General features: G+C 47.0%; 1 protein-coding gene across 1 annotated transcript in view; it reads right to left on the minus strand.

Annotated features, from left to right (window-relative positions):
- LOC126520590 (carotenoid-cleaving dioxygenase, mitochondrial-like) overlaps window positions 1-25,296 on the minus strand; it is a 60,192-nt gene that overhangs the window by 7,793 nt on the left and 27,103 nt on the right. Inside the window, exons 2-10 of the mRNA XM_050169379.3 lie at window positions 19,399-19,535; window positions 18,131-18,255; window positions 17,400-17,541; window positions 16,093-16,234; window positions 13,897-14,105; window positions 13,196-13,353; window positions 4,768-4,861; window positions 3,605-3,716; window positions 2,531-2,631 (exon numbers count right to left, since the gene is read on the minus strand). Of these exons, the coding sequence (XP_050025336.1) occupies window positions 2,531-2,631; window positions 3,605-3,716; window positions 4,768-4,861; window positions 13,196-13,353; window positions 13,897-14,105; window positions 16,093-16,234; window positions 17,400-17,541; window positions 18,131-18,255; window positions 19,399-19,535 (1,220 nt within the window). The remainder of the gene's footprint in view (window positions 1-2,530; window positions 2,632-3,604; window positions 3,717-4,767; window positions 4,862-13,195; window positions 13,354-13,896; window positions 14,106-16,092; window positions 16,235-17,399; window positions 17,542-18,130; window positions 18,256-19,398; window positions 19,536-25,296) is intronic.

Here is a 25,296-nt window from a genome sequence, read left to right on the forward strand (position 1 = left end):
GATTACAATTGCATTGAGGACAGTTGATTTTATATGAGACGAAGAAAAAAAAACGAATTCTAGTGATCTGACATTGTACATAAAAAGTAGTCGCAACGTGAACATACGCAAAGGCGTGAGCGGCGAACACTGTTTGGACGAACAGATCTTGTGGGCCTCGCAGTATACCAAACATATTTCTTCCCCAATTTGCCGAGTCTCCTGCAAAATACTTAATTCTTTTTCGCACCTCTTTATTGTCAGCGGAATTGCCAGCCGACTGGAGAACAGCACGAGTTGTGCCGATATTTAAAGAAGTTGACCGCCTACTCCTACAAAATTATTGCCCAATCTCGCTGTCTTATTTATGTTACGAACTCTTTGAACACCTTGTGGCTCACAATTTGAGCGAATTTCTAGAAGAACATTTAGCCTTACGCAACCTCCAACATGATTTCGGAAAGGTATATTCTACTACGACTCAATTGGTTACCGTAATTCATTCATTTGCAGCTCGGCCTGATACTATAACAGCCAAATTGATAGAACATTTCTTGAGTTCAGTAAACCGTTTCATATAGTCCTCCACAATACGCTCATTGCAAAGGACCGGTTAAGTGACATCCCAGAAATATTTCTATCATGCATGGTTATAGGCTTATCTCTTAAAACGTAAACAGTTCGTGGAAATGGGAGAGCAACGCTCGGGCTGCCTTCCATCAACGTCTGGTATTCCGTAGGGCAGTATGCTCGGCCTATTGCTCTTTCTCATACACACGTGAACGATATTGTGAACGCAGCAGATTTATCAGCGCAGATTTGGGTATTTCGACGAGTGTGTCCTGTTTAGAGAAGTTACCTGCTGCAGTTTTCAGTCAGATCTTAAAAATAACATGAATAATCTGTTTGAATGGCGTAAGCAATGGTATATTGTTCTCAATGCAAATAAATGCGTCTATCTTCCAATAAAGCGCGAAAGAATACCATTAACATATCCGTATGAACTGGAATCATCCCCTTTAGAGTAAGTATCACGCTATAAATACCTAGACCTAACAATAGCAGGTATCATACCTTTGGCGACAGCGGACACCGCCAGGGAACTTCGCCTGCTTGCCCGCAAGAAGTCGCAAGCTTTCTTGAGTTCAATTGCCTTCCACTGCCAATTGCATGTGCTGGACCCCTCCCTGCGGCTACAACTGCCATCTAGCCTTTCCCGCGGCGAAACAACCTTGTTGTGCCGCTTGTCGCGGGCAGTGGCGTTCACGAACGCTTACTCCTGTCGTATGGGAATGGCCCAGAGCCCGATGCGCGACTCCTGTAGGTGCGAGAAAACCGTCGAGCACCTATTGTGTACATGCCCTCGTTACGACGTACAACGCCTCTCTCTCTCAGTACAACTTTAAACCGACCGGACTCGAGACCGTTCTCTGAGTCAAAGATCCTCGGACCATGGCCCCACCTGTCACTGGCACAAAAAGCGATTCGTACACTAGTACACTCCTTGAAATGCACCGGTTTGAGAGAACGCTTATAGTGACCCTATGCATCATCCCACGTGCACTCAGTACTGACTTTCTACCTATTTTCCTCTTTATATTCAGCCTTAACCTTACCCCCAGTGCAGGGTAGCAAGCCGTGCGCCTGCCTGGTTAACCTCCCTGCCTTTCTTCACCTGGATATCTCTGTTATCTTGGGATGCGTACATCAGCAACATTCGCTCCTTCTCTTTCATAAAGCTATGCTTTCTAAGTCGTAGGCTTCAAGCCCTCTAGTGTACCTTTCTTTAATCAGGCCCAAACTCGAGTACGCCTGAACAGTGTGCGTCCTTTTTACAAAAGATATGATTAAAAACTTGGAAACAACCCGAAGAAAGGCCGTACGGCTCATCTTTTAGCAAATTTTCAGGCACTGACTCTCAAACTGCATTATTAAAAGCTAACGAGTTATACATGTCAGAACATAAAAAGCAGAAATGCAGATTGGAGTTCCTTTTGCACCTACTTGATAAAAAGCCGGCCTTAGATCCCTCTCCACACATATATCCCTCCATAACCAGACATGCTAGGCACCACAACCCTCTTGCTCTTACACCACTTTACGAGAACAGATACATTTAAATTCTCTCTCTCTCTCTCTCTCTCTCTCCTTTTTTTTTTTTTTTTGCTCACGAACAGCGGAATGGAATAAATTAAGCGCATTGCCCATCATCAGTGTTGTAATTATTGTTTACTTCGTATCATGCCCACCCTGCTTGGACCTCCCATCTGCAGTATGTTGTAAATAAAAATAATAAAAACTGAAACTGACAGTTGGGAAAGGCCTTAATATGCTGAAAACAGACGCAGAGAGCGATGGTGTCAAAATCAGGCCCGCCAGTGTCAGCTCTCTCGGAGTAACAAAAACAATCTCAAAGGCGATGATATTGTGCGCGATGAGAGCCGTAAACGATCGCTGAAGGCGGAAATCGGCCATGGTCGCCATGTTTGGACACCACCCCTAAAAGGCACACTTTACGTAATGTTCCCATACAGGATCAGAAGTGCATTACCGCATTTCGGCACTCGCCAAGTCGCTCAAAGTTTCCGCTGCCGTACGAGTACCGGTACGGCTTTCCTTGGTACTTGGGGTTTATGGTCGGCAGGTCGTAACCTGCAAGTAGACATAACACATCGTCGGTACCTACGTATGTGCCACATGCTCGCTCGTGTCTTCGCTGAACAGACGGCAAGCCTAGATGCAGTACTGATGTCTTTCACCTCCTGGTTATTTGACATGTCGACTGCAGTGCATAGTAAACTAGCAAAGCTGATCAAGCGGGGCTAGTTGGTTGAGCTGTAGGGTAAAGCGCGCTGCCTATGGCTCTCACCTGTAGCGCACCTGTATACGGAAAGGAAGTGATATGTTCGTTGTCTTGGCTATAAAATGAAACGCATGTTTATAAGAATTAACAGTTATTTCATGCTTCATTTCGTCCGTACCTTCTGTCACGTTGACTAGTTACGTGCGTCCGCGTCCTCTAGTGCCATAACCAGCGTGCTTTAGCGGCCTGGAAAGTAGCGCACTTGTCGGGAAACGACAGTTCGAAGTTGTTGCCCGCATGTCGTCCATTCTATGCGTTACTAAGTCTTCTTCGTCCTGTCGCACTTACTAAACTACCTTGAGGGCACCTGATACGGCTGCGCTCTTGCACAAGTACATGCTTTCAGCAACATGCAGTGCATTTAAACCTGCCTTTTCACACACTTTCTATTCGCTCTTCATGGCGAAAAGCGAGAAGTTGGCGGCAATATGTACTGAACGTTCTTCTCCTTGTTCGCAAGTCCTCTGTCCTGTCTTTCCAAATTTGGCAAAATATTCTTTGCCAACAAGCCCAAGCAGCTGCCTCGCAGAATGGACGTTAGTAAACATGGTAGGCCGTGGTCCATATTCTCAGCTCATTATCGTGTGACCCCAAGTGTCAGCTCACTAATACGGGCTTCGGTGCCGCATGCTGTATTGACAACGTAAGCAAAACTGGTAGCGCACACGCTAGAGTCTCAGTTGGTCCAAGTGTTTGTAATGGAAGCAGAATACCTCATGCGAAGTGTGCGCAGCGAAAAGTGAGGCGAACGCGCATGCGCACCTTTGTATCCCATCTCCTCGTGGGTGAGCCAAATGGTGTTGTCGTCCCGGCGGTAGGCCCGAGCCTCGCTGTAGCCGAGGCTCACGAGGTCGCCCTCCGTGGCGCTGCTGGCCTGTTCTCGGCGGGTTTCGTGAAATGGGAGATTGGGAAGAGATAAGGGTACGGCGATGCGAACACGTGCCACTCTCTCTACTGAAATGCAAGGTGGCGATTGTCATGCCACGATCCCACCCACGGCGCAAACGGAAACAGACGCGCAAGCCAACGCTTGTAAAACGTGAGTCTTGCTCAGTGCGTACTATCAGCGACCCCACGTGCTCGCGAGAGGGACATGTTCACAAAGCCATTAAGGAAGAACCGTGTTATTGAAGCGCTGACCCAAAAACTGGTGTCGCACTCCTTTTAACTGAGCTTGTGTATGGGCTAACTGAGCTGTATTTATAACATGTTACCGACATTAGCACTGCTACGATAATACTGACAAACGAACGAATTATATAATAGCCTTGTCAACTTCTTTTATTTGGCCGTAGTCGATACAGTACTGTGCGTGCGGGGTCGGATGCGCAGGCTTGACAAATTGCAGCTCGCGAGCAGGAGCTTGTAGATACCTCATTTAGCAAGGCGGAATCCTTAAAAAAAAGTCTTCTTGGCAGACGATGTTTACCGCTGTTTGTGACTATTGACCCGCGAATTTAGTTCAACGCGGCCCATCCGAATCACAAAAATATTAATAGCTCGTACGTTAAGAAAAGAAATTTTTATTAGCTATTTATGGGAGTGTGCATATTGAGCTAAATGAAAGATGCAACTAAACTATCAAATTTCATCAACTGACGGCCTGGCTACGATGCCTTAATCGTTTAATCGCACGGAGGCAGAACTCAAGATCACCCGATGGGTCCCGTTTTATCAGCTACTGAACGCTGATCAGCTGAGAACGCAATGCTCACTTCACAAAGAACGAGTTTTGTGAAATCCAGAATGGAAATGCCGACCTTCACCGGAATTATTTTCACCACCAAAATAAACAAGCCGGAACTTATCCTTGGCGTTATAGCTCCCGCAGCGACATAGTGCATGATGACAAGTCTAATTCCATAAAAACAGGTATCTCGAGTCCGTATTTACGAAGCCTAAAGTGAGCAGGTTCACGTGCCTACCTTGGATACTGGGATAACAAAGCGACGGAAGTGGCCTTGGCAGCCAGGATCAATATCTTCGTTCATCCCGTTTCGAATCCTGTCCAGGTAATACCTGGATAGAAACAGGGAGGAACGCATCCAAAGGTTAAATACTCTGGAGTCGTGGGTTACACAGAAGAAAAAAACGTCGTGTCACAGGTAGTCTGTAACGACTAATTCCCGTGTAGAATAACAACGTACTCGCAACGCACTTTATCCGTAATCATCATCATCGGCCTAATTAGGATCACTGCATGATAAAGACCTTTCCCGGAGATAAAAGGCACCGAGCGCAGCTTCTTCAATAATGCTAGGCAGCAAGTGACACAAAAAACAGGATTAAATAGACCATCGGAGGTTCTTTAATGTGCACATATATCTAAGTACGCAACCATGTTATCTTTCGTTTCTTTATTCATTTGGGTTGCCACGCGGCATAACCTCAGTATGAAATTAAATATAAGCATGCAGGTCCGTTTCACCAGTTTACCACGTTCTGGGAACGAATAGCTGCGAAATGGCATTGATAGCTGTTCTATGGTGACAACTAATCATCGCTGTTTAATGAAAATACTGCAAACAAGATTTTGAGCGAGAAAACTGGGTGTGTGAGGATTACGAACCAATATGATAAACTGCGCGTGTTCACATGCCATATGTGAAGAAAGTATCGGAGCCTTGGGGATAGCTATCTGTTTAAACACACACGAGAAGTGTGCTAACTCGGCACAGCATATGGTGTATACAGAAGATGAATACATGCAGGCTTACAGTGGATAATGGCGATGCAATAAGGAGCGACGAGCGAAATATGGCATGTAGTTCAGACAAATGCACCACTATTTCAAGGTGAGCACCTGTAACTCAAACCTTTCAACGAACACGATCTACTCGCGCTCTCGACCCTTTCACAGCGACGAGTGCCATCCGTCAAGTACACTCTTACACCGTGGTCCATAACATAGAAAGAAAAGAAGCAGCGACTACCTGAACCACTGCAAGCTTGCATAGATGTTTCTGAAGGTTCGCTATTGTTTCAAGTTTGACACTTATGGGCCAGGAGAAATAGTTTAAGTTCTTCATGATTGACTAACTACTAGTATGAGTAAAGAAATTACGCAGCCCCAACGCATGTGTTGGAATCTATGCGAGGCGAAGCTTTCGTGAAGCGCCTAATTAAATCCACGATAGAATGCGTAAGCGCGAGTGAACGAGGGCGTAGAAAGACACGCACAAATACAGCGCTACTATCGACTACAGATTTTATTTTCACACGCATCAATAAATACATACCGAAGGAGCGGATACGAGCGTTTTTGCTCGTTCGGTGTACATTTATTGATGCATCCGAAAATAAAATGTATAGTTGAAAGTAGCGCGGTCTCTGTGCGTCTGTTTCTTTCTACGCCCTCTTGCAGTCGCGCTTACACATTCTATCATGGATTCAAACTGACTAGCCCGCCAACATGTTTTAACCAAGCTTGATTAAATGCTATAAAGCTAAATGCAACGAATACAACTGCCTTTGTGGGCCTGCTGAGGAACGTGACATCTCATTTAATGTTTATTTTTGAGTCCCGCACAGATCACAACCTTAATAGCATGCAATTTTTATGTTTATGGATTGCACCGTTCACGTGTCATGCCGAAATGCTGACAGCAGTTCACGCGAATGCACACGGGGAGACGTCGACAGGGTGACGTCAGCAGGAGGAAGGCGATGTTTGTCGAAGGAAGAATGGCGAGGAGAGGTTGTACGCTGTTGCGTACACCAGGGTAGCGTAACGTACTGCTGCCGAGTTGTAGCGACGCCTGCCTCGGGGGGTGCTTAGAATCGCGAAAATACGCTAACATAAAGAGAATGCACAAGAACAATTTTTCAGTACACTTAAGCACTTCCGGCACACAGCAAGTGTCGTCTGCTTGTATTACAACGTACTACATTTTGACGAGAGCTCCGCGGTCATAGTCGGTCTCAGTCTTTTCGCGAGCACTATGATTCGACTTTGTTGCCTTGTGGACTGCAAACGTAGCGACTGGCAAGATGTCATGCTGCGACGTCGTGTCCCTCTGCAAGGCAGCATACGAGCGAACTGGCTGCTGCGCATCGGACTGCCGCTATCCGATCGGCGCCAGGAGTTGCGCGTTTGTGGCCGTCACTTTACACCGGGAGATTACTAACGCAATAGCGTTTGGCGAGTCCGGTATTAGGGCAAACGCAAGCGCAAGGGGACAGGGTCTACCCGCTTGACTGTGCCGTAACGGGATGAGCCATGAGATGAGCAGATTGGCAAATGGGAATGGTCTGCATGGTGCAGCCACCTGGTGGCACAGAGCTCAACCATACACAGTAGCAGCAACAAAGTGTGTTCTTCTTTGCTGCTGGTGTGTATTTTTCGCAGGAGTGTAATCATCAACACGTTGTTTTTATTAATGTTTAAAATGTTTTACACTTGGTTAGAGCAATATTAGCGCTTTGTTTGGCTGGTTAAGCGCTGCGCCAACAAGTGCCTGGACCGTGCAGACCGATCAGACCGCTCAGGTACGTCTACGCTAAAGTTCCTTCATCAGCTTGAGTTTATGCCTCCAGTCATTTGCCGAAATGACCAGCTTGCCTGTGGTTACCGGAATACCAGACACGTTCGGCGCTACGACAGAATACTCGCAACGCACGCTGCTTCGATAGCACTCGCTTGGGGTCGAAGGCCAAGCGACTAGCGGAGAGGTCTCGCGCGGGCGGGGGCGGACTCCAAAACAAACGGAAGTGGACGATGTGACGTCGCATCGTGACGCGGAACCAGTGAAGGCGGAGCTTAGCCCCGCTCGCTCGGCAAACGACTTGAGGAGGAAAAGCATGGCTAGGAGGGAGGGTAACATCTAATCGCTTGTAGCTCCATTAATACGTAACGCTTCACTTAAATTGTGGTGCTAATGTTCTACTTAAGCTGTACCCTACGCGTCTACAAAATTTGTCCGAACCATTTCAGGGGCCCTTTAAGGCACATTCACACCGAAAGCGGAGCGTCTACGCGGACAAGCGGATTTTCAAAGCGGCGAGGTGGCGAGCGCCCGCTCCTATTCAGACCAGCCGGGTTGTCTGGCTTCCCGCGCCGCCGGGAAGGCGGGGCATCTCGCAATTTCTTTGGCAATTTCAGGGACGTGCCGCCATCTCGCGGCACTTTGGGTTTGTACGCGCGCTTTCGAAATTTGTTAGTCGTGGGTTGGCACGCTCCCGTCCGCTATCTACTTCTGCAAAATGATGAGCTCAGACGAAGAAGACGAGTTCGTTGGCATTTTACTCGTCACTTGTCTAGTCGCTTTTCAAGAATTGTTACAGCGCAACACAAGACAAGGTCAAAAGAAGGTATAAAGCGACGACACGGCGCCGTGTCATCGTTTTATACGTTTTGTCCTTGTCTTGTGTTGCGCCGTAACAAACCTTACTATGAATCCCAACCAACTGGCCCAACTTGCCGTTTTGACGCTTTTCAAGAATAGAAGCGAAAAGCTCAGAGAAAGACATTTGTTTACATTCGTTCACCAGCGCTTCTGCCGTGTAGGGTTCTGATTGGCTGCGGCCAAAGCGGCCAACTTGTCCGCGCGGGAAAGAATCGGTCCGTGCGCGATCCGGCCAAGCGGCCGCGTATTTTCCGCGTATTAGAACTGCAGCGGTTCGCAGTCTTTTCACATTCCAAGACGTTTGACGAAGCCGCGGGAGGGCACAACAGTGAGACAATACAACAAAGTTAGTGATATTGCTCTGAACGCCCGCCTTACATGCGCTTGCCTCCAGAACACGGGTATCATACGTGGTCTTCCGAGATGGTACTCAAAAGACAATTTGCTTAATTTCTTGAAGGTGGTGGTAGTGGTAGTTCTTTACATCAGACAGATTGTTCACTTATTGTGTTCCCAGAGGCAGAGTGAGGTCAAACTCGCGCCCTCGGTGGTTTTAGCATTCGCCCTAACACTTAGGGGCCCGACGACACAAACCTTAAGTTTACGCAGCATGTAGCCGCAGATTACACGGAGCCATTTCTGTGTTGATACGAATGCCAACGTTTAGAGTACGCGGCAAAATCCTGCAGAAGAGAACAGTTCTGCAAACGGAGCCCATGATTTCAAGTGTTGTGAAGCAGACTTCGCCCGTGCCAACTGCAGCGGAGACCGTCCTGCAATTTACAGCGAAAGCCGTTTCGAGTTAGCGGACATCACAAAAAGGTGCTTCTGTCTGTTCTCGTCTATATCCTCAACAGCGACGGTGCCGTCCACTAACTGCTTCACTGATCTGATGAGAAATGAGCATGCTTCTGGGAGCAAGACAGCAAATGTCAGTCGACGACCGGAAGTTGGTTCGAATGAGGCACAACCGGTAGAGACCAGGCAATCGCGGTATCGGTACCAGTTCCGCCTAGCCTTGGGAACGGGAAGCGTCAGCCAGCCTCCGATTTTATATTTCAATGAGGGAAGGGTGTCCTCGGCACCTGGAAATGTAAGTCCAAGAAACCACTCTGACAATACGCGTCATATCTGTGGCGCTACCACCAAATTTAGCGACACTGCCTCCAAGTTATGGGATGACCACTCTCGAGGCAGTTTGACGATGTGATCCGCCCTGCACTTCATTGAGAACTGCGCCAGTGTAACATAGCATTCACGAAGCAATCATGTTATCCCAGATGATCAAAAGTGCTTTTTATAATGCTATGAAATTGTTGTAGAGTAATTCCTCGATTATGCGAAATAAACCTCGTTTTATGAGACTTACCGATTGTTCAAGATCTATGATAGTGTCAAAGACCTATGATAGGGTTCTCCAGGGCTCAATAATTGACTGGAGAACAATTGGACATAGGCCTCAGCAGTCACCTTTTACTGTTTATAATTACGTCGATCAGTGACCAGCAGATTCAGGTGAAATTAAGGATGACGCTGAGTACCACGAGAGCAATATCGCGAGACGCTCCACAGGAATGTGCATTGTTCATCATGCTGTTTAATCTTGCATTGGCTGGATTTCCACATGCCTTGAAGCGTACGTTCGCGACTTGTCACTTGTCAATTCGACAGATCATAGCTACCTTTGGCTACCCGGATACCAGCACAAGCACCTGGCAGCAATAGCTTAATGGACTGCCCTATTTCCACAAGCTGATGCCGCATCGGTAGGTTTAACAATCTCAGCGGGCAATTACCGTTTTATGATGTTCCCTGGACTTCGGCGAAGAGCAGCAGCAGAACGACTCCAGTATGCATTTTCATACCGAGGTCGAAGAAGTTTTGGGCATATTCATCTAGTCATCGGGAGGAGTCAAGTTCACGTTCGAACTGCGAAGAAATAATCGCATGCAGTCCGTTGACATTACCATCTGTTTTTCTCCTAATGTGCATGTATGCTGGGCGTATCATCCCAGATACAAGAAATCCATGTTGCCGTGTGACAGCGCACGTGCACTCTATATTAAGAGGGGCGTAGCCGCGGCGTGTATTAAGGCAGCACCTGTTAGGAATGGCCGTACGGGGTGACAACGTGCCAGCTATTTCAGCCCGCTGCACGTGTTCCCAACCAACCGGACGGGGCGCACTTCAGAGAACTGCGAATAACCGGCAGCCACGTGGCGTGGGGTCAGCTCAGGAATGTGCTACCCGCCAGCGCCACCCTTGACGGAGCAGAGTTCTACGAAGCCCCCCTGACGTCGGCTCCGGACCTTTACACCTGTGTGCGTGTGCAACACGAGTATGTGAGCCCGCCTCCTCCAAAAGGGCGGGTCATCTTCGGTGACGTCGAACGGTGACGTCGAACGATGACTGGACGAACGTTTCCGTTCGCTTGGAATCAAGGGGGGGGGGGGGGGAAGTGCTTATAAGCAGCGGTTGTCGGCTGCGAGAGTGGGCTCGTTGTCATGCTCAAGATGTACTAGTGAGCTGTGTGCTCGTTGTCGTGCGAGAAATGTACTCGTGAGCTGTGTGCTCGTAAGCTGTTTGCTGTATGCGTCGTCTTGCGGGCTCCATATGGGAGTCACGCTAGACTGTCGATGTATGTCTTGTTTTAAATGTATATCCTACAAATAAATCCTGCTCTCCTAAGTCCAGAAGAAGAGCCAAGGTCCTCCCTGCAACTACGACCGCTCCAATCCCAATACACCGAAGTCATGTGAGTACGAGATTGAGCAAAGTTTGTTAAATCAGACAGCACGGTTAACGGAAGCAGGTTTTCGCCGTTCTCTTAAACAACTTTGGAAAAAAATGGATAAGCTTTGAACCAGCATGCAAAGAAAAAGTCAAGAGACCAGTGCATAAGTTATCACACAACTTAAAAGGGAAGCACCAACTGACATAATGTGAATTTACGTTTCAGTGACCATTGCAAGCTATCGGCGGTGTGCACAATCGGATGAAAGATCATAATAAGCCCCAGTGCACCAAAGGACTAAGTTCAGACTGCACGCACAGCGTGTTATATACCAGATACCGCTAATTTGTGGGAAAGTACATGTAGGACGAACGGGACAGTGTTTTAATGATCGAGCACACCAATACAGCAATAACGTGAGAAATGGGTATGAAAGCCGTTAAGCGGGCCATTGCAATGAGTGTACATGCGCTCCCATGTTCGAAGCGGTGAATTGCCCCGGCAAAGGAAAAAACTAAGGAGAAAGAAAGACTAACGGCAACATTGGACCATGTGTTGTGGGAGTGCGAAGCCATCGGCTCCTCCTTCAGCGAGGATAGGTGGGCTGCGCTCTTGGGCAGCCCCGAACTCAACGACCAAACCCTGGCCGTCCAGAGTGCCCGCGATCGGGCCGTCAAGCTCGGCTTCGCGCTCCCTACGTGGGATTAACCGGGTGGCGCGGGGTCTCCCCTGCGTCTTCTCTGGACCTATTAAAGTTATCTCACTCACTCACTCACTCACTCACTCACTCACTCACTCACTCACTCACTCACTCACTCACTCACTCACTCACTCACTCACTCACTCACTCACTCACTCACTCACTCACTCACTCACTCACTCACTCACTATATTAAAAAAGGTTGGAGATAGCTGTGTAAGCGTGCCTCCTCTAGCCTTATAAAAGAAGAGTAGTCTTTTGCATGATGGAGTATGATTGCGTCAGGTACATGACTTTATGTACGCATTCCTATTCTGGAATGGATATCTAAAGGCAAGGGTTCTTCAAATAAAAAAGTCGCAGTTTCGCCCGAAAGGCGTAGCATTGATTGCGATAGTAAATTAGTGGACAGCTATACAAAGCAAGGATAGTTGTTGTACAAAGTTGTCAACATAGCACACTAACTATTCAAGAGGGGGGAATTTTGGGACAGTTGGCCGGACATGTTTAAAGATCCCATACGGTAATAAACATCAGTTACTAGTTACCGCTCGTCCTGTCCACTCCTTCGTTTTACGTTCCGTCTGGAAGTCGCGGTTCTTTTCCTCTTTAAACACACGAACTATATTAACGAGCCTGGTGTCACGCGCGCGCAAGCAAACATGAACACATCTGATGCGATGGCCCCGGAGACTTGCTGTCAAGACGTTGGTGTGACAAAACGCGGCAGCAGCAGCTAGCGAAGTGAAATTCATGTTGTCTATCGCTTCAACGCAAAGTGAACGCCGAGAAAACACAGCACGCACAAAGCTACGAGCCGCCAACGCAGCGACACTCTGCCCCCAACGCAGGTTGCTCTGATCAGCTCTCAGGACACGGCCACGCGACCGCGCGCAGCCGCCACATGCGCAGTTGCAGCCGGAGTAGAGCACCGCCCCCCACGATGCCTTCCAATTTTGGGGGTGCCTCGCGCACGACGGAGGACTGCGCGCTTCCAGGAACCCCGCCTTCGTCTCTTTCGCGCGGGCGAGATTGAGCTGCAATTATCGGCTACCCTGGCACGCCTTCACTCGCACATACAGCGTAGGGCACACGGCAACGGTGTTATCGCCCTTGGACTTTACACAGAACCTCACGGCGACGGCGACGCCCATGCCGACACCGGCGGCAGAATTCGGCTTGTAGTGCCCATATAATTGCTATCGCAATAAAATTCAGTTGGCAGTCAGCGCCCGTTCTGCGGTATTTGGCGCTGAAAGAGAAATTTTTTCTAACGACGTTTTTTATTCTAGATATGTTCGCTCGTGAACATATCAACACACACACACACATATATATATATATATATATATATATATATATATATATATATATATATATATATATATTGGTTCTGATGACATATCTTGGTATGCGAGATTATTATTATTTGTTTTCAAAACATATATACATTTGACAGGAAAGGGAGAGCGAGGAGCATGGCTTTGCAACTACCACCGGAAAGGGCACAAGGCCTGCCTACACAGCACATAAACGTGCAAATCCAATTTTTGTTCTCCTCAGGGAACGCCTACCTGTCCATGATGGATGCATCGTCGTAGGCGACCATGTCGAAGACGATGTGCCCGTCATCCTCGAAGGCGTTCACCGCGTGGAAGAAGAACAACGGGTCAGCCAGGAACCGCGTGCGCAGGACGCTGCCTGAGTTGCGGTCGAGCACCACGAACTTGGTCTGCAAGGTTTGCGGTAATTTATCATTTCTTCTTTTCAATTAGTAAGCTCAAGTAATTTCCCCTTTGTTGTCCTTGGTGTCTTTGTTGGCTTCTCATGATAAGATTAATAAAAATCAGGCACCTCGGTTAAGCCCATTTCTTCTCGTTGCCCGCAAGAAAGAAAGAGAGAAATGGTACCACCGCGTGCGTGAAGTGGGGATAGGTCAGCAGAAAGCACTACTTAGCTGAAATTATAGTTCGTTGCCCATGTGTTCAGATTTTCCCCATAAGGAGAATTCCAGCACCTGTTTTCAGTTATTTGCTGCTGAAGGAGCGGTTTTTCTTTGTGCGTGCGTGTTTGATGACACGTTACGAGGCCATGACACTGAAGCGACGTTTAGGTCAAATATTACATGCACTATAAACGCACCTTGAAAACTGAGTTCTTGCAAAGTTATCCTCGAGGCTGTGCTCTATTAGTTTTGTTTTCGAAGCGCACGGCATCGCGCACCCCGGAGGAAACACCGTGAAGCCTGATTGGCCGGCGGGGTTTTGCGCGTTACCTTCTCCTTGGGCATCCAGTCGAAGCAGTCCTTGAAGGAGTAGCCCTTGATGCGAGAGCCGATCAGGCGCACAGCGTTGATCACGAGGGGCTGCTCGACGAACACCACGAAGTTGCGCGTCATGCCGAAACTGTGGTAGTAGCTGAACGTCGTCTTCCAGCTCGACGGAATGTTGTACGCCACCGAGGCCCGCTTCAGGCCTGCGCAGCCTGCACGGGGCACGGGCTCCCATAACTACGCACACTCGACGGCTCGCACGGTTGCGGTGATTACCTACAAAGACTAACAAAGACTATGCCTCGGCACACTTGGCGCTTGACTTGAAAAGCAGCGCCATTGGCTTCCGCTGGAGTACACGAGGTGCAGAAAAATAATTCTTTTGACCGTTTTGACAAAACATACCTGAGTACAACGGTTAGAACGAGTCAGCCCGTCTTTGGCTGACAAGACAGGATTAAAATTTCTTCAATACGACCGAGTCATCGTGCACAGTGATCCAAGCTGGCCGTTCCAAGCCAGGGTCGCGCATACAGGCTTTTCTCTCGCGGCAAAGTCGCTCCTCGAAATGGCTGGCGCGTGCGTCACGTACCAGTTTCTCGCATTCTTCGCTCGTGGCAGCTTTGAGGCCTTGTGTGTACGACACTGCCTCCGGGATCGGGCCACATTTGAATGAGAAGCGTTTTACGGGAAGCTCTCAGCAAGGTTATGCAAGGTCACTTTCAATTTTGCGGTTCACCTTAAAAAAAATCAATTTTCCGCTTACAAATCAGCAAAATAATGCTAGAATCTTGAACTATACCTAATAATGCGCATAATACTAACAAAATCATGAGAATACATGGAGTAGATGACTAATAAAATTTTAGATAAGACAATTTCTTGGTATTTTGAAAAGTGTGATATGTTCTAAATAAACTTAGAAGTTTGGAAATAGCCAATCTACATTGTCTGTGTAGCAAGGGTTCATGCAAGGTAACCACATACGATAATTTTGGTGTCCCGGTTCCTCTGGGCACGAAGGCCAAGTAACCCGCCACAAAGTGCGAAGCTCTTCACGCGCCAGACGCGCACGCATACTGGGCCACTGGCTCGCAGCTGGCGCAGAGGCGCTCTTCGCGGATGCTCTCGGACTGCACGCGCGCGTCGACATGGCTTCTACGTCAAGCTCCACAGCAGCCAGGAATAGGCAGCGCTATACCCTAACCTAACGAAACGAGAGGAGCAAGAACGTTCAGCTCGCAGACCTGCGAAGAGCCCCTACATTGAGCCCCTACCCACTAACAACTTAAGGTTATCGCTCAGCGCAAGATGTGCCTGCAGGATTGGAACTTACTGGATTGCTATCGATGGTTCTATGCGTTGTCTGTTGTCCCCGAAGCTTGATGTAATCAATGCGGGACGCGAATTATGTAGTACTTTCTGGAAGACACGTGGGCACCGGTGATTACTCCGGAAACTTCGATGACTCGTGTATAAAAGCCGACGCGCTTGAACGGCGGATTACACTTTTCGACGATCGCAGATTGTGTTCGCCGCTATCGTTGTGCTTTGAAAATAACTTGCTTTTTTTTGTGGGCACAGGTTTGCCCAATAATAAGCTAGTTAACCTATTGACAGTTTAACTGCTGTGTTTTTTTTTTTTTCATCGTCACTGCTAGGTGACAATATAATGCTTCGCACCATGATAATTTCCCTCGCGAGAGTTCCGGCCGTAATTTTTTCGTCCGACTGATACCTACAAAATGTGCGATATCAACCTATAATGTTATCGCATAATAAATAAAAACATAAATAAATAAATAAATAAATAAATAAATAAATAAATAAAACCTAAATTCGATCAATCTGCTTGCATTGGCATCAAACCCGTACGTTCACCCTTTCTTCTTAGCCCTTCGTCCTTGTCTTTTCGTTTATGAACTTCTTTCGGAGCATTATTTCACTAGCTCTATAGCGCTTAGCAACCTGTTCTTCAACCAATACGTGAAAACAAGTAATACATATGCCTCATATTCATATTCTCATAATGTAGCATGTTATCCTCCGTAATAAACCGCATATAAACCCATATATTAACGATAGTATTATCGCTATTACACTTATAAACATTTTTAAGAAGGACGCTATTGCCCCTCGTATGTAAACACTAAACTCGAGCGTCTTCTATGCGCACAAACACGCATGCTAATCAGTCACCTTGGCTGGGCGGCGGTATCTTGACGATGTGGTACTTCAGGCCCGCTATGAAACTGGCACCCAGATTGTAGCTCGTGCCGTCTTCCAAAGTGATGGGGTGCGCACTTGCCAGGTTTACGGACACCAGCTTGTTCACGTCGTACTGCGGATGTACACAGAAATGTCCGAGTTTCGCCCGAAATGCGAAGCATCGAGTGCGACAGCAAATTAGTGGACAGCTATACGAAGTAAGGATATTAGTTTTATTAGCCGTATAAACTCGTTAACATTCGCTCACTAACTAACTTAACGAGCACGGTGTCATGCGAGCACAGGCAAACACAGACACATCTCACTCGATGAGCGTCGACACTCGCTGTCAGTACGCAGGCGTGAGCAAGAGCGGCAGCGCCAGCGAGCGAATTGACCTTTGTGCTGGCCCTCGCTTCAACGCGAACTAAGCGACGAAAGCACAGCGCACACGAAGCTATCAGCTCTCCGGCACCTAGCCTCCCTACTTATCGCAGATCGCCATCAAGACAGGGCCAGCAAGGCCGCACTGTGCCACAGCATACGCAGGCGCCGCCGGTGTGCGTATATATGCACACCGGCGACGGCTGTGTATGGCGGCCGCAGCTGGAAGGACGAAGTTTAGACAAGTACGTACATGTAGTGTCCTGCGTTTCCATGCTGGCTGAACCACCCTGCGTGCAGCTCCCGTGTACACTTGTGCCTCGCAGTCACTTTTAGGGCAATCCCTGTAGGAAACGCTATGCTGTGCGGGACTGTCGCGCTCGCCAGCCTGAGCAAAGGCAGGTCGACTGACCAGGACACTTCCAAGGCCAGTGTGTGGCGTACCATGCCAGCCGATACTCTTTTTAGCCTCAGGTGTTAGGCGAATTTCGAGACAGAAGCAGCAGCCCCAGCAGCACTAATGGCGACATTTCGTAAGACAATATATACATCAACATCCATCTGTTGTCTGGCACTTCCACGCGAAATGGTTAGCTTTAGGAAGCTTGCATCACCGCGAAATCCTTTACGGCAGCAGATTTGTACACAATCACAGAATGGAAATGGAGGTGTACATTTGGTCAAGCACAATATAGTTATACATGCCGCGACCAGAATATGCTATGAGTGGCAGCGTTCTTGTATATATATATGAGACGCACGCGTCGCGGCTCAGACTGTTTAATGAGTGTTGCCGAAATTACGATTTCCCGGAACGCATAAATAATCGTTAAGTGCGTAATCAACCGATATTCTGCAATGTTCTTCATTTCTACAGCCTAGTTTGCAGCTTTCGACACAATGGCTGCACTAACCCTCTGGATGGCTTCCAGGGAGTCCTGGTCGACCTTCCACACGAAGCACGTCTCGGACGTGCAGAACAGCTCATCCCCGAGTGTGTACACGTTGCCGAAGTTATTGTCCGTCAGGTCACTGGGCACCAGAGCCGCGAAGAACCTGCGAGTTTACACGGTCGACGCGTTCACCCTTTAGCATGGCTCGCAAGAGGAACGCATGCGCAGATCCTCCGCGGCAAAACAGCAGCGCAAACGGCATTTCAGTGCATTCTATCGCTTTTAAATAAAGTTCCACTAAAAAAAAGTTATATAGTGACTTTGCTAAAGCCACCCGACTGTTGGCCAATCCATCTGCATGCGTAGGTGCCACTGCCTTTAAAGGTAATAATAATAATAATAATAATAATAATAATAATAATAATAATAATAATAATAATAATAATAATAATAATAATAATAATAATAATGTTTGCCATTCTGGTACCACTGCGGCCCAGCAACTTCGAAGAACGGGTCCTTCAGCAGGATATATAAGCAGCCTCCCGTCATGCGGTTTCTTTAAAAAAAAGACAGGTCTGCGATTTTTTTTTTCTTTTTATATTTTCTCCCCTGGACGGGTTCACTGGACGGGCGTTTGAGCCTGCTTGATGGGGCAGGCAACCAATGCACACACAATGCAGTAAATCTTTGCACGCTATGCACGACGCCATCAGCCGTGGAACAAAGTCGGAACGGACAACGACACTCACCGCGAAAAGATGTTCTTGCACGGGTCTGGGTAACATTTGGTGCCGAACTCGGTGACAACGGGGCGATTGACGGTGCTCATTTTCTTGTACGCCTCGGACTCGAGGTACCGTGAGCTGTAGTAGACCTGCGTGGTGCCAAGGTCATGCACTCGACGGGCCTCGGAATTCTAGTTCAAAAAACATCACTCATTCTTGCTCAATTTTTGTTTTGTGCGCAGTAAGAAAAATACAATGGGTGGTTTGTTCCAATAATGTTTTTATCGTGTCGAATATATGCCGAGACGAACTGAAGTAATCGATTAGTAATCAATTGTTCAGTAATGCACAATGTCAAATTGGCGACACAATGTAAGGAGCGCTTAAACTTCCAGGACTTCGTGGTGCGAAATGGCTCAAGTGCGACTGCTTTCAAATGCACGGCTGAATGTTGAAACTAAAGTCTCGCGTGCTTTACCATAATGACACGCTCCTTTCAATTCGAGGCAGAAATTATTCGCAAAAGAAAAATTTACGCTGACAGACCGCGTGGCCACTTCGCTTTTCGTTTCTTTCATATTGATGGCGGTGTCGAAGAACCAAAGTATGTTGAACGCAGAATACATATATATATATATATATATATATATATATATATATATATATATATATATATATATATATAGCGTCAGCAAGTCAAGAATATTCTGAAATGATTGTTCTTTCTTTAACCTAAGTGCTAGCTGGTTCCACCAGGCAAAGTTGCCGCTCTCGAAGTTACGTTGCTGTCCCCTGGTAGACTGGAGCTTGCGAGTTTGCTTCACCCTGTTATGACAGGTGACTGAGGGTTGGTGTTCGGCGCGGTTAGGCGAGGGGAGAGAGAGAAGGGAAGAAGGAAAGGCAGGGAGGTTAACCAGACTGCGTCCAGTTTGCTACCCTACACGTGGGGAGGGGAATGGGGAGTGAAAGAAAGAGAGAACTTAAGTGTAGGATGTCTATAGTCGGGCACTCAAGTCTGTTGCCTTCAGGTAGTGAAAAAGCGCTCGAACTGCTTTCTGCGCTAATGAACTGTGAGGCCAGGCTCCGAAGATCTTCGCTTCCGTAAATGGCCTGTCATCCAGTCTATTCAAGGCACAGGCGAGATCTCTACCAGAGCTTGGTAGGTGACGTAGTCGAGGCTTCCAGCGCGGATTTCAGACGCGTTACAGAGATTGGCGACCAATCTCGCGAGGCACACAAGCTAGCGTGTCCGCGCGTCAAAAAAACGCCGGAATAAAACCACGTGCTCGCACCTTTCCCTTGTGTATCTCGTAGGCGGAAAGGATGGCTGCGCCGTCGAACCAGTGCTGCAAGGAGAAGCCGCCGTCCAGCTCCCACATGCCAGGACCCAGCCGGAACAGCTTGCCGCTCACCCACTCGGGCATTGTGCCTGCGCAGCGAGGGAATAGGGAGATGGCGACCACTGCTGAATGTCGTTGCGCTCATAGAAGAGCTTACCAAGTGCACGCGCTTGTTAGGATTTTCAGCAGTGTGGAAGCTGTCTATAGAGTGTATCCGATAGCTTTGATCACGACAAGCCGACGTCGGCCCGAACTGCTTTAAAAGTGTTAGTGTGCTTTTTAAAAGAAGCGGGACTCATTGAGAGACTATAGTACATGCGAATTTATGCGTTCCTTTTTTTAAATCTTCTCTTGTTTTCTTATCGAAATTTTCCAACTCCAGGTAAAGGAATCCCACAGCATTACAATATAATGTTTGAGTCTATGAACATTAAGGTTGTGAAAACAATTAAAATTCTTGGTGTAACCTTCTCCAACAGCTTACAATAGGACGACCACATAGACTCAGTCCTCAAGAAGCTCAGCAGCATAGTTGGTATGCTAAGTCGCAATAGACACACTTTCCCCACTTCTGTTAAAATACTGCTTTATAATGCTTTGTTTGCCTCGCATATCAATTACGGTCATTTAGTATGGGGTATTACCACACAAACAAATCTAAGCAATACACCTGTCATGCAGAAAAGGGCGCTACGTATTATTGCGAATGTATCTTACACTGAACACACCGCACCACTCTTCGATAGGTACCACATAAGAAAACTTCATGACTTGTACAAATATAGACTCCTACGGGAGTATTACTTCAGTATAAAGAAACGTAATGTTACGCTTGTGGAGATCGCCAACCTGCATTACAATGTACCTGCCTACATCACCCGCCGCACTGAAATATGGAATGTTGTAAGACATAGGACAAATTATATCAAGCGGATGCTTGAAAATAATTTACCAAAGTTATTAAATTCTTTTAAAGAAATAGAGATTGATTTTGGAAAAATTAACCCTCCAGAATTTAAGGCTTTTGTACGCTCTTATACTTAGGTGTTACAATATAACATGTAACATAATCTTCCCTCAATAATTCTTCAATAAATCTTCGATATCGCTTATGTCTTAAAACTGATTTGGAAACCTTACATTGCCTTGTTTACGAGCTTCTTTTGACCATCTTTGTGTTTTGTAACCACTGCTCTGCCAAGTGTATAGGATGCACGGCCGGTCAAGCTTCAAGAAGGCTTTTTACCTGTCATCCTCAGCATTGCATTCGCATTGTAATGTTGGAATAAATATTTTGATTTGATTTGATTTGATCTTTTCGGCCTTTACCCCATCCCCCTGTGCAAAGTAGCCAACGGGACACCTAATCTGATTAACCTCTCTGCCTTTCACCGACTGTTTGTAACGGCCTGTTGGCACTGAATAGGCTTGCGTCCAATTCGGTGGAAGGTGAAGAAAGAGAAAGGTGCCTGTTGAAAGGAGTGGACTGCCCTCCAAAGAATGTTCGGCATGAAGATATGCGCTGTAAGGATCCAACTAGACAAGTGTTTTCCTATTTTAAGAAAAACAATCTTCAGCTCCTGCTGGCCGATAATGAGGGAGGATTTTTTGTTACGTCATTCAGAACCTACAGTGAACAAGCTGCACTTGCAATGGGAAAGAACTTCAAGTCAGTGAATATCCAAGCGAACAAGGTAAAAGCCAAGGTCACGTTGCTGTGTAAAGATCTTAAATTTTTAAGACTGTCCAGAGTGGCTAATGCTGTGAAGCTAGGTGTGCTGTCTTTTTTAGCGTGAAAACGCATAAACCAGAGAAGCCATTCCGGTGCATTGTTAGCGAACGAGATTTGTGTCAACACCTTGAAAGGCGGTTTCTTTTAAAGCAACTAAAATCACTTGTAGTAAAAGATCCGTTTGTTGCAAAAATTAAGATGGCGTCACGCAGTTCTTGATAGCTTCTCAAGGGGGTGGGTATGCGGACTCAGTAGATGTAGTATATTTATTTTACTCGGTGCCGCATACAGAATTAGTTAACGTTGCGAAAACATGTATAGCCGAGAACAGCGTTCGTGCTTTTGAGAGGGTTGCAGCGATTTCCGTATATAATTTTACAACCTTACTGGAATGTTATCGGTGTTCCACATTTGTGACGTACGAAGAGAAAGCTTATATTCAACGAAACGGGACCTTTATTGGATCATGCGTGGCACCAGTGCTCTGCGACATGTTCTTAGCCTTTTCTGACAGAGCGTTGGCTCAGGTCCTTGACAATGCAAATGTACATAGGGTTTTTAGATATGTGGACGATTTTCTAGCTGTGTTAAAACACAAACCGAGTATGACTGCCGCTATCTTAGTGAATAAAATCCTAAAGGAATTTAGACAACATGCGAAGAGGTTGTCCTTCACGCACAAGTTGCCTATTGATAACCACACAATTTCTAGATATGAGCCTCACGCTGTCAGAAAAACATGTGCTGGGCCTACTGTCCCCGATCATGTAACGAGTTTATGCCCTATGATGCGGCCCACTCAAAAGTCATTAAGAGAGGTATTGCCTCTGTGGTTTTGGAAGGTGCGCTGGTGATATCGTGCCCTCACAGGATGGCGGACAGCTTGGACAGTCAGGTCTACCAGCTTTACTCAGCTGGGTATCCTCGCTCCGTCGTAGGTGCCCTAGTTTAAACCCTCTTCAAAAATTGAAAGGAAGAAAGAAGGAATGACATTGGATGGTAAAAAGGTCATTAGTTGTACCTTACGTACACAATGTTGCGCACAACCTTAAGAAGGTAGCTAATAGGTACAATTACAAGTTACCTTTGGTCTTCTCGGCACCAAAGAAGCTGTCGTGCCTATGGCTTCGGTTTTCAAAAGCGCCTGAGCCATCTATATGTTGTAAGAGGCATGCAAGGTCCCACGTCACCTGTTCGGTGGGTGTGGCTTATGAAATTCCGCTAATCTGTGGGAAGGTTTACATCGGCCAAACGGGCCGACCTGTTAGGACAGAGTGAGAGAACATAAACTTTCCATTAAGAATAACCTCTCGGCACATCTACCTGTGCACTGCAAATCCTGTAAATGTAAGGCAACATTTAAAGGGATCACCATCCTTGGCAGAAGCAACAAGGTGCTGGCACGTGAAACGTTGGAGGCATATTACATAAGAAGAAAAACTATATCTGTGTTAGCGATACGTCAGTAGTGTTGCGCAGTGCTGAGTTTGAATTTTTTAGATGCTTTTTAAGCTAGCACATGATTGATATTGACAGATTTATGATGGTGTGAGGCGCAGAACTTTGCTGCTCATATGTGGCGTGGCTATATATTGCGATGTTCTCAAGGAATAAAGTTAGTGTGGAGTGACGCCCTTCTGGATCGCCTGTCTTTCTTGGTGTGTGGCGCCATTTTCGTTGTAAAAAGTTGTTTGCCCATATTGACGTATCTGTTTGATTTCAGTGTACATTACTTATCTTTGATGCTTTCGGGACGCTGACTTAATACGTTTGACTTTCTTGGATTAAGGTGCACTATTAATGTGTTCTGTTGGCATGTTTTTAGACAAACCTAGCTGTTCCTGTGTTGCATGTAGTCCCGTCTACTTGGACCAGAGCTACGGCTCGAAGTATGTGTAAATAAATAAATAAATGAATAAATAAATAAATATGCAGAAGCTGCAATATGCAATATGCAATATGCAAAATCACAGCATTCATGCTCGCTTCTTTCACGCTAAACCATCTGCAAGCGCGTTGTCGCCTTGCGAATAACAACAATAAAAGATGTACTTTTAAACAGTCCTCGCTGATCTAATGCAACGTTGGAATTTAAACCACACGAGACGTGTTTGAGGTAGCGATATAGCAGCAGCTGCAGACGATCGACACACTCACGGCCTTGTTGCCTACCATACGGCTTTGGGCTATCACAAGACGGACGAAAGGGAACGAATGTCCGTGACACAGCACAATATCATGAGTTCACATTATGAAATGACCCGCATGCCCCTACAATAATTGAAAATAGTGTCTCAAGAGAAACCGACCCGAATCTCACCTTCACAGCGCGGGGATACCCCAGGTGGAGTGGACAGGACTCGAATAAAAACTGGGAATCGACCACCACGTGGTATAGACGGAAGTCGCTCACAGGAGAGCACCTCTCAAAATCGATAAGGCAAAAATCACGCACTAGACCGCTTTCCGAAAAGAAGGTCCTACATCAAGTGCCATAGACTTCGATGAATAGACCAAATTCATCACAGAAAAAAATACAGAAATACACAAAGGAAATTCAATTGGCCATGGAAACACCGGCAGTGGATCCCCGCCTTCTCCACCTGTAGGAAGCTCGTAGAAGCCTTATTCGCAGATCAAAAAAAAAAAAAAAACAGAACAGAGTCCTGAAAAGAAGGCAATGCGGAGCTTGCCAAGCAAGCTGAAGAATACGCCGACCAATTAGAAAGGCAGAACTGGCACCAGGTGTGTGACATACTGGAACTCCAAGCAACCGCAAGGCATGGAACATCTTCAACTCGCTGTTAAACACTACGAAATAAAAAAAAACGAAGTCAAGAAAGAACCTCACGAAGCTCCTCCGCCATTACGGAGGCTCAGAAGACGAAATCTTCGAAGCAGTAAAGAAGAAGCTCACAGGAGGCACACAAGCTACATTAATCTCTGGAATGCGCCTAGGTTACACGGGCAAAGTAAATAAAGAACTGGATCACCCAGTCATACAGGCAGAAATGGAAGCGGCATTTGCAAAGCTCACCCGAAACACAAGCCTAAGTAAAAACCGCGTAAACAACAACACCCTCAACAACCTATAGAACACGGCAGAACACCTCCTAAAGGCCATCAACGAATGCTGGGTATCCCAGCAATCTGGAAACAAGCTGAGGTCATCGTGATCCCGAAGCAAAACAAACCACTGGGAATAGGAAACATGCGACCCATACCCCTGACATCATGCGCAGGCAAGCTATACGAGCATATGGTTCTCAACAGACTAATTCCATACATGGAAGAAAACGGGTACATGCCCGGCAACATGCATGGATTTCATCCCCTTTTATCGAATATCGAAATGTGAAGTGCGATGTTCCACAGGGCAGCGTATTATCGCCGCTTTTGTTTAACGCGGTACTCGTCGCGCTTCCAAGTCGTTTGCCTCGAGACACTGACTTCCCTGTGAGCATAGCTGTCTACGCAGATGACATTGCTCTGTGGATAAGCGGCCCTTCGCACCTTGGTCCGCGGCTTCGTGCAAGCTTGCAAAGAGCTCTCAACGCTACTTCGGAGTGCTTGGGTGAAGTTGGCCTGCTCATATCACCTGCTAAGTCGGCTGCAATAGCATGTCACCCTAAACAACGCGCGCGTCGAACAATGAGCCGACTGTATCTTGACGAAACGCCTATAAGCTGGGTGCGACAACACCGTTATTTGGGGTTAATTGTAGATGATCGCATCTCTTGGCGTCCTGCCGTTAAATCTGTACGACGCAAATCACACTCCCTTCTCAAGTATGTGGCAACCAGCTCGAGGTGCTGGTTGCGACCAAACAAAGGCTCTTCAGGTGTACCAGTCATCTGTACTCTCAGGCATGCTGTACGCATTACCAATTTTGAACATACCACCTAGTTTGATGGCCCAACTGGAGCGAGATCATCGCATTGCCCTTCGACTAATGCTTGGATTACCTCGTGAGGCGCAATCTATTGCATTACTTACTGAAGCGCATCAGTTACCCCTGAGGCTGCAAGCAGATCAGAGAGCTCTATATCATATTGAGCGTCTGCACCGCGCATAGAATGGTCAATCGCTCCTTCATCGTCTGATTCACCGCCCATTAT

This window comes from Dermacentor andersoni, chromosome 3 (genome assembly GCF_023375885.2).
Source record: "Dermacentor andersoni chromosome 3, qqDerAnde1_hic_scaffold, whole genome shotgun sequence".
In the NCBI taxonomy this organism is placed as follows: Eukaryota; Metazoa; Arthropoda; class Arachnida; order Ixodida; family Ixodidae; genus Dermacentor; species Dermacentor andersoni.